The sequence below is a fragment of the Nannobrachium achirus genome (assembly GCF_963921795.1).
Source record: "Nannobrachium achirus genome assembly, chromosome: 6".
NCBI lineage: Eukaryota > Metazoa > Chordata > Actinopteri > Myctophiformes > Myctophidae > Nannobrachium > Nannobrachium achirus.
The window spans coordinates 58,172,009-58,182,008 of NC_137815.1; the positions used below are offsets into that span (position 1 = coordinate 58,172,009).

General features: G+C 41.4%; 1 protein-coding gene across 1 annotated transcript in view; it reads right to left on the bottom strand.

Moving 5' to 3' along the window:
* Nucleotides 1-10,000, bottom strand: part of LOC308287194 (copine-9-like) — a gene marked incomplete at both ends in the record, with an annotated part of 140,297 nt that overhangs the window by 13,587 nt on the left and 116,710 nt on the right. Inside the window, 1 exon segment of the mRNA XM_080728312.1 lies at nucleotides 6,420-6,547. Within this exon segment, the coding sequence (XP_080584438.1) occupies nucleotides 6,420-6,547 (128 nt within the window).

Consider the following 10,000-nt stretch of genomic DNA (forward strand, 5'->3'; position numbering starts at 1 on the left):
AATAGATTGGAGCACAACTGGCATCAAAATAAAAAGACACTAGAGGGCGCTCACAGAGTTGGAAAAAGATACCTGGGGCATTTGACCAAGCTGATGTATGGTATTTGATGAGTTGGAGTGAGAATGTTTTGCCACCTTTTGCAAAAGTTGGCCAGGTGTCCAAAGCCATACACCAGAGATTTGCTGACCTGCATATTTTCTTGAACTCATCGAACACTTTGCTTTGATTGAACACCTCAGTTGTGAAATCAGGGAAGATTAAAAACGTTTGCCCCATTGTACTGGAGTTTTCTGGGCAGAAAACTTTATAATACATTCATGGGTGGTACAAATACATTCAAAGACTAAAACAACGCATATCCTCCACCTTCCGTGCTTGAGAAGTATCCACAAGTTTCCGCGGGAGTTTACTGGAGACTATCGGGACCAAACTTCCGGGTTTAACAGCAGACATACAAGCTCACGTCGCGTCGCAGATGCAAGCCGTTGTGAGCTTGTAAATCGGCAACGGAAGCTCGGTGCAGACGTCTGCACAATGCACTATGGGGCGTTGGAAACTCGTGGATAGGCAAAATAAAGAGGGTAGGCAAAATACGCTTTGGCTTCAGCCAACACCTTTTAAGCTGCTTTACTGGTATGTACTGTACTATACGTGTTTGTTTAGAGCAATGGTTCTCAACCTGTGGGTCGGGACCCTCAGAGGGGTCCCCAAATTATTTTGGGGGGGGTCCCCAGATGTTTAGCAACATTTTAACATTATTTACTCACTCTAGTCAAACATTAGTAAAATTTTCAAATATTAGACGCAGAAATTGTGAAAATAGCAGATCTACATGCTCACGAGGCGTTGTGAGCATGTAGATCGGCTATCTTCACAATGGTATAGATCGAGTCAAACTAAATGCAATGCCAACTCCTACAATTCCAAGTGCTTATGCAGGGTGGAGGGGTCCCCAGTTAAAATATGATTATTTTGGGGGTCCCGGCCTGAAAAGGTTGGGGACCACTGGTTTAAAGGACCAAAATAAACAAAACTAAAGTGACGGCCGGACTACACCAAGCCGTTTCGCGCGCGTCAGTGCGTATGCGTGCGTATGCGGGGCGCGCGCGCGTATGAGCGTTTTGGACAGATTATGCCAGACGTATATCTTCCTGACATGATCCATTGATCAGTGAATAAAGCACCCAAGGTGTTGTTCTTCAAACACACGGTTCTTTTGAAGTAGAGTAGCCACCTGCATTGTTCTGATCTCAAGATCGCTGCTACAGTTTAGCTTCAATTTCATGCTCATGTAATTTGCCAGTTGGGGAACAAAATTACAAATGATTTTAAAATTGAGTGTTCCACTTTGCAAGCCTTCCGGAGGCAAAATGAATACATGGCATAGTCTCAACAAGCAATCAACAATCTGATGGCAAGCGTAAAAAAAGGTAATCAAATCTTCTATGTTTGAGCTTTGAAGTTGTAGGCTGGGAGAGAAGATACTGGAAATGAGAGGAGAAATGTGGAGTTTGTAGGGAGATGGAGGAAGATGCATACAGCACGTATGCATATGCCACAGCTTATTAAGCCTAATTATCTCCACCAGGTCAAAGGCCGTTGCCGGAGATATTATGTTTTCATCCCTGTGTCTATGTGTCCAGAGCTATCTCGCAAACTACTACACCCGGCCATTAGCGTCAATCTTCACTACACCTAGGCCTATGGCGATATACCTAAGAGGCGTGCGCACTGCACACCCCAGCAAGAGAATGACAGAGAGATTGCCACACCTATTGTAGCGTTGTCAGGCATAATCGCCTATAACATTTTCGCCAGGTCTTTTCGCGGGGCACTTTTGCCGTGGAGGAGAGTCTTTTCACCTACCTGTCTGAGCCATTTCGCCTACCCTCAGACTGTCCATGTTTTCATATTATCTCTTTGTCATTTAAATATTAGGCCTATAGTGACTGTGACAGTGGTGTTACATGTCAAACCTACACACGGCTATCCTATGCACTCCATAGTAATCACATAAATACAGAGCTATTGGAATCAGGTGCGCCCAAATAATTAATTAATCCATGTCCCGATACTATACATTCTTTGGTGCAGTATTGAACAGTATTGTAAAATGAACAGTATTGTAGGCCTATATTGTTTTAACATTAGGCTATACAAAATATATATATGTAGGTCTATATAAGATATGCTACACCTAAGTAGGCCTATAGAATCAACCTTGCCTGTCAACAGGCATAAAAAACTATTTTGCCATTTTTTAGGAATAAAATGTGATGTAAATAATAAATGTCAAGTAAACTGTTAGATTCACTTGACACCACTGTCACAGTCACTATAATATTTAAATGACAAAGAGATAATTTGCAAACATGGACAGTCTGACAGCAGAATTGAGGGTAGGTGAAATGGCTCAGACAGGTAGGTGAAAAGACTCTCCTCCAAGGTGAAAATGCCAGGTGAAAGGACCAAATGCGTGTAGGCGAATATGTTATAGGCGAAAGTGCTGGTGACCATTGTAGCCTATGCTGTGCACACATGAACGCACCCTGCAACACAAACAGGGAGACGCGCAGACAAAACGCAGTTTGATATTTACTGCATCAGAGACTATTGGGGCATGCCTTCTGCTACTAACATGCTGTGAAGAAGAACATTGTGTAACAATAATATAATTGCTGCATCCATTGCTGCTGCGACAGATATTTATTCTGCCACTCCGTAGCTCTGAACTCTGTTACTCAAACAATGCCACTAGGACGACAGGTTTACGCTAACAACACATTTACAGAGTACAGATTCTAATCAACGCAATCCTGCCATGACATACTTTTAGTCCATGGGCCATACAAGATGTCGCTCTTGGAAAGGTGGCAAAGGTTACTTAGCATTTTTGAGAAGCTCTATATCTGCAGATAATATTTTGGTATGATAACCCTCCCTGAGTCACAGCTAAATTGGTGTTATCAGCTGCTAAAGTTGGTGTCCCATTAACTTTACTATACAGGGGAAAAAATGCAAAAAATGGATCTGCTTTAAGTAGCATATGAGGGGTCAAAAAAGGTTTTTTTCATGATTCTGAATCAATTGCAAGCATGTGTTTTGCACGAAAAACATTCCTTGGGCTAAAAACGATCCAAAAAAACTATGGTTTAGTGATGAACAGTGATAAGTCATCACCCCACAAGTTTTGTGGGGGCCATTTTAGCCCAAGGAATGTTTTTCATGCAAAACACATGCTTGCAATGATTCAGAATCATGAAAAAACCCTAGTTTTACCCCTCATATGCTACTTAAAGCAGATAATTTATTTCCTGTATAGTAAAGTTGATGGGACAACAACTTTAGCAATAACACCAATTTAGCTGTGACCAAAATATAATCTACAGATATAGAGGTTCTCAAAAATGCTAAGTACCCTTTGCCACCTTTCCGAGAGTGACATCTCGTATGGCCCATGGACTATTTTGGCTGCAGGGTTCTTGTTTTTCCAAGTGAGTGCCAGAGGGCAGACTTGTCTGTGTGTTGTTATGTGACTAAGAGTATTCCAGTGTGGATTTGCTCAACCACACTTCCACATGCATGACTTCACTGAGGCTGAGGGAATGTGGATAGAGCATATTTGACCCTGTTTCCCCTCAGTTCAGAACTTCAGAGGTAATAGCTCTCCCCCACTCTCTCTCTCTCTCTTTCTCTCTCTCTCTCACTTTTTCTCTCAATCAAACAGTGGAGTTGTGTTACGTTCATTTGATAACACAACCACACTAGCTAGAGCTGGGTAGCCTGCAGGCATCAATACCATTTTCGGGTTTCTGATCCGGTCGGTATAAGTGCTGGGGTTGTATGTCTCCATTCCGACATGTCTCCATTCCGACACTAACCCTATACCTAACCCTAAACCTAACCTCTATGGAAGTGCTGCCACTCCGGCAATAAGAAGTCAATGTCGGAGTGGCGACATGTCGGAATGGAGAGCGCCCCCCAAGTGCTGGGTATTATTGCTTTATGAGGTGTCTAAAAATATGACGGCAGCTCTTAACCAGAAAAGTCCATTAAAAACTCAACACCTCGAAAAGACAAGAGTGCAAGAGCATGTTTGTAGTGAAGTGATAATTGAAATTAGTAAAATTCCAGATGAAACCACTCCCAAAGCAATGAACCCTTTTGCTGGCACCTATCAAAACTTTTGATAGGTGCCAGCATGAAGTTAACAGTGTAGCCTACAGGAGCTGTCCATTCTGGCATATCCGTAGTAACTAGCCTGGCTTCAGCCCATATAGACCCAAATTCTGGGCCCTGGGTACAAGGATTCACTGCGGGCCCCCCATGAGTGTTCTTCATAGGGAACGCATTATTACACATTATGTTGTGCTTTAACTATTGAAAAATAACAGATAAGCTCACAGTGTGGCACCGAGTGCGAGCTTGTAGATCTGCTATTTTTGAAAAATCCAGAACATTTGTGCTAGTCTTTGAATATTTCAAATCCTTCTAAGGTTTTTTGAATGTTTCCCCATCTCAAAATATTTAGTAGTTCCAGCTTGCTTAAAAAAATACATATATTCAAAGATTTGCACACATTTTCAAAAATAGCAGATATACAAGCTCACAGTGTGGCAGAGCTAAAGTATATAATAATTAAGGCCCCTCCGCCTTGGGCCATAGTAACTCAGTCCCAAGTTATTCTCTCAAGATTCAAGGTTCTGCAACATATTGCAACAGTGTTCTTGCTTTGCAAATCATTAGTGTGTACTGGGCGTAATACCTACTACGGCTATTGTCAAAAGGGTCTATTATTCTTTCAAATAACTGCATTCATTCTTACATGAATGCTTTGGTGGATTCTGCATGTAATCCCATTGTTTTTGGAGTGGAATTACACCACTGGGAACCTAACAGTGGAATAAAACTTTCATGAGAACCAGCTTTCTTGTATGACAAACTATTCTACTCTCTATTGCTAACACAGGGGATTCGGCAGCTCAGTCCAAAATCCTGCCAACGGACCCAGCCAATACAGTGTTGTTATTAAGAATGCATGGACTATTTGAGCCAGGGGTGTGTGTAGATTCACTAAGCCAATTATTATGAGTTTGCCCTGAAAAACCACTTACAGGCAGCAGCCGTTCGCAACTGGTAAAAAAAAACTAACCTAGCCCAACCCTCCCCTCCCCTGCGCCTTCTTTATACTTACTGTTTGTTTAGACTTACTGTTTTCTTTTTTTTTTGTGGTTGTGGTTATGGGAATCGTATACTGTACACCAAAGAAAACACAAATCTCTGCTAAGGGACATGCTTTTTATTTCCTCTCTTACCTTCATATTTGTTTATGTATTATTCATTATGTATTCATATTTGACACTGTTCTTTTTTGTGTTACAAAATAGTGTATATTAATGTATTTACCCTCTTTACCCCACTTGTTCTTCCTAATCCCGCTCCACCATGTACTACAGTGCTGATTCTTTATTAATGTATCATTACTTTCTTTCTGCTAGTATAATAATTAAGTCTAAAGGGAGATTATATCAAAATTGAGGTCAAGTAAACAGAAAGAAAAAAAAAAACATTGCTACAAAGTAACTAGGATACCAGGTAAACATCAACCGTTGCATGTCTAAACAGCATGCTATAACAGAAATACAGACATAGCCTATGTGCACAAGTAACCAGCATACATCTGCATAGTATAGCATTTATCAAAAAATAATAGGCATCAAGAAGTGATACAAGGAATTGGTTAGGGGTGAGGTGGAGTCTGAAGAGTTTTAAGACTGCGGCAGAAAATGGAGAGACTGCAGTCCAGATTACTCTTTTTTTTTTGGGGGGGGGGGGGGGGGAGCATTCCGCATTCCACATGTCTTCAGATATGTGTTATGTATTCATGTATTGCACCATGAATACATAATGTGCATGCATAAGTAACTGGAATCCCTTGATGGAAAAAGACAAGTGACGCGCATGTGAAACGTGTGTGTGTGTGTGTGTGTGTGTGGAGTTTGTCTAGCTATACTTATGGGGACTAAACGCATGTTCACACAGTCACCTGCAGGGGACCTCTGACAGTGTGGGGACAAAATAGTAGGTCCCCACAACGGTTAGGGTTAGGGTTAGGGTTAGGGTTATGGTTAAGGTTAGGGTTAGGGTTAGGGGTTAGGTTTAGGGATAGAGGTTAGGGTAAGGCCACAGGACCCTAACCCATAAAAATGAATGGAAGTCTATGTAATGTCCCCACAAGTGATGTAAATTTAGTGTGTGTGTGTGTGTGTGTGTGTGTGTGTGTGTGTGTGTGTGTGTGTGTGTGTGTGTGTGTGTGTGTGTGTGTGCGTGCGTGCGTGCGTGCGTGCGTGCGTGCGTGCGTGCGTGCGTGCGTGCGTGCGTGCATGCGTACGTGCGTGCGTGTGTGGGCATGCCTCACCGTGCCACCTGGTTGATGACGGGGGCAAAGTTGGTGGGGCCATACAGCTGAACGCTGCGCAGACTCTGGAAGTAGGCCTCGAGCACCCCCTCGATACCCACACAGTTTGGGTTCTCCGCGTTGAAGTTCTACGGGCAGAGAGCACAGTTGCTGAATTTGTGCAGGCATTGTGAATGAAGCTATGCACGGTTATGTTATGTTATGTCATTTTGTTATATCGTGCAATCTTATCTTATCTTCTTCGGGGTTTGTTCACTGACGAGAAAGCTTTTCTCCAAAAGAATCACAGAGGAAAAAGGTATAATGTAAGACAGTGGTCCTCAACCTTTTCAGGCCGCGACCCCCAAAAATAATCATATTTTAACTGGCGAGTTAAAATATCCCTGACGAGCACTAAGAGTTGAGGCATTACATCTGCTATTTTCACAATTTCTGTCTCTAATATTTGACAATTTGGCCAATGTTTAATTTGTCATTTTAGAGGTATTAAAAAGTCCTTAAATTGTCACTTTAGAAATGTGCAGATACAGGCCCAGATTTATATGACATGAGGCCCCTGGGCAAGGGGAAATAAAGAGGCCCTCGTGCGCGCGCAAAAATTCCACCTCCGGTCCACCTGACCACACCGTGACCTCACCTCCGGACCGGCCCATGCATAATGTGACTGTGTGCAGAGGCATAATTTGACTAATATCTAGGGTGTTGCAAGGAATTAAGTGTATCCACCCGCCCATAGGGCGGGTGCGAATTTTTTGGGGTTTTACCTGTTTTTGGGTGCTTTTTATATCAATTTCGGGTGTTTATTCCCACACAACAGTCTAACTCATTCAGGGTCTTTTCAAAATGGCTTCCAAGTTCCACACCGCCTCCCTCTCCATAGACTTCCATGTAATTCATAGTGCACGGATCATGCACGCCCATGCCTAGATCATGCACCACGTGTGTGCACACTGTTCACAGCTTTCAAACAAAAAAATCCGAATGGAAATCCGTTCAGGCATTCATGAGCTAGCAGCCATTATGTTTTCTTGAAATGTAAACAAACATGGCTGCCATGTTTGAAAGATGGGGTTGGTATGGGGGTTAAACATGGAATTTCGCGATTGCGATCATGCCTACTAAATTTTTGGGGGTCCAAATTTTTTTTTTTTTTTTTTTTTTGGAAAAAAAAAAAGTTTTTTTTTTTTTTTTTGAGGCCCCCCTCCCCTGAGGCCCCCGGGCGCGTGCCCACCCTAGCCCAATGGTAAGTCCGGCCCTGCCTCTATACTACTCAAACTTTAAGTTGGTTTGTTTACTGTTGAGTGAGAAAACAATGTTGCACATTAAGTTAATCATCTGGGGACCCCCCCAAAATGGGGGGGTCTCAACCTGTGGGTCCCGACCCACAGGTTGAGAACTGATGTAAGAAACCACTAGCAAACTCTTCTTATCTTACTATATATCTTACAAAAAAAGTTATTACAAATCTGTAGCTAACGTCTCTTTTACCCTTGTGTTGTGACCTTTTAAAATACTCAAGAGTCGCAACTTGCAACTCTGCAAAGAACAACTCTAACAGCACATTATCGGAGATCAGAAACAATGGAGCTCAGATTTACCAGGCTTATTCCCTCACACTAATGAGTGCGAGTCAGTCTACCTTCAACCCAGGCTGGACTATTTTTCACGCTATGTAATGAATATAATTTCAATGGACATATGTGATAAACCAATGAGAAGCTCTCTTCTCTCGTTGTGAAGAGAGGAAATTAAAATAAATAAGGTCACCATCACCCTAACAGGAGTGGAGAAAAATATCTCATTACTTTGGGTAATCACAGCTGAAAATGTCACCTGGAAAGACCTTAACCCACTTAGAAAATGTCACCCTGAAAGACCTTAACCCACTTACATTCAATTGCGAAAGAGCATAAAAAATGCATTTCCAGGTTATGGTCTTATCCACCAGTCCACCAAGTCCAATATTGACTGTTCATTTTACTGCATATTCCTTAATGACCAGATCTGTCTTATAATTTCTACAAGCAGTCCCTCTCATCCCAGGCTCTTCTTTGTTTGATTAGTTATGAGCAGTGGTGGAAAAAGTACTAAATTCTTTTACTTAAGTAAAAGTATCAATACTGCAATATATAAATACTTTGTTGCAAATAAAAGTCCTGAATTCAAAATGTACTTGAGTAAAAGTATGAAAGTGTTGGCATAAAAATAAAATGTACTTAAAATACCAAAAGTAAAAGCACTTTTTTTTTGTTTTGTTTTTGAGAGAGAGATAAAAACTCTATTTCAAACATTCAGGACATTCTAACATTTTTCCCAAGCCTTACATATGAAAACTGATAAAAAAAAAAAAGAAAATACATGTTCTGAGAAAAGAAAGAAAAGAAAATACCTTTCCCTAAAACCTAAAAAGTCTTTCATAATCATCTAACCAAAAAAAGTAAACACAAATAGATGACAATTTACAAAAAAGAATGTCTTAATTCCTTCCTCATATAATGGACAGTAAAAAAAATGAATTTCAATTTCTTCCAAGTCGTATCACAGCCCCATGGGTATCCAGTGCAATTTCCAAAAGACATACTATTATATCTGATCTTTCAAATTCAAAGACTCCAATAGCAGGGGGGAACTCTAAAAGGCGTGCTGCTGTTCAGTTAACAATAGTTTGGTAATTAGATTCAGCTTTGCATGACGCAGCACTAGGCTTTGTCATGCTGGGGTGAATTCTAATTGGGAAAGCTGATTAAGTGGCCACCCATATGGAAACCAACATAGAGATAGGCATATAGACAAGCTAGACACTGACAGTGCAGTAGACCTCAGGTTCTCAGGAAAAAGAAGAACTGGAAATAGCATGGCGGTTTCAGTCCAGAGGAGTTTGGGTGTTTTAGTGCAGTGGTTCCCAACCTGTGGGTCGGGACCCCCCAAATTATTTTTGGTGGTCCCCAGATGATTAACTTAATATGCAACATTGTTTTCTCTCTCAGCATTAAACAAACCTACATAAAGTTTAAGTGTGTATCTCTACATTTCTAAAGTGACAACCTCTAAAATAACAAATTAAATATTGGGCAAATTGTCAAATATTAGAGGCAGAAATTGTGAACATAGCCGATCTACATGCTCGCAACGCGAGGCGTTGTGAGCATGTAGATCTGCTATTTTCACAATAGAACCGTGTTATACAAAATGTAATTCCTCAATCAATTAGTGCTCGTCAGGGTGTGGGGGTCCCCAATTAAAATATGATTATTTCGGGGGTCACGGCCTGAAAAGGTTGAGAACCACTGTTTTAGTGAGATGTTTTGTCTCATGATAAAGACCTCGCTGCATGGTGCACCTCTTAAAAGCAAGGCTCTTTTTATGTCCTTCCAAGAGTCTCTCCCACCCACTACTCTATCAACTCCCTCTGAAGTATTTGTGAAGGCAAATACTCGATATTTGGAATCGAAGTATCTTTTCTGCCGCTTTGATAATTGCGAGAACACTGTGTCCTTAAAGACTATTTCTGTCCAGTTGTTTTCCTGTCTGGTAATTAGCTCTGTTCTGTTCGCCTTCAAACCAAGACTCCCCCTAAATCT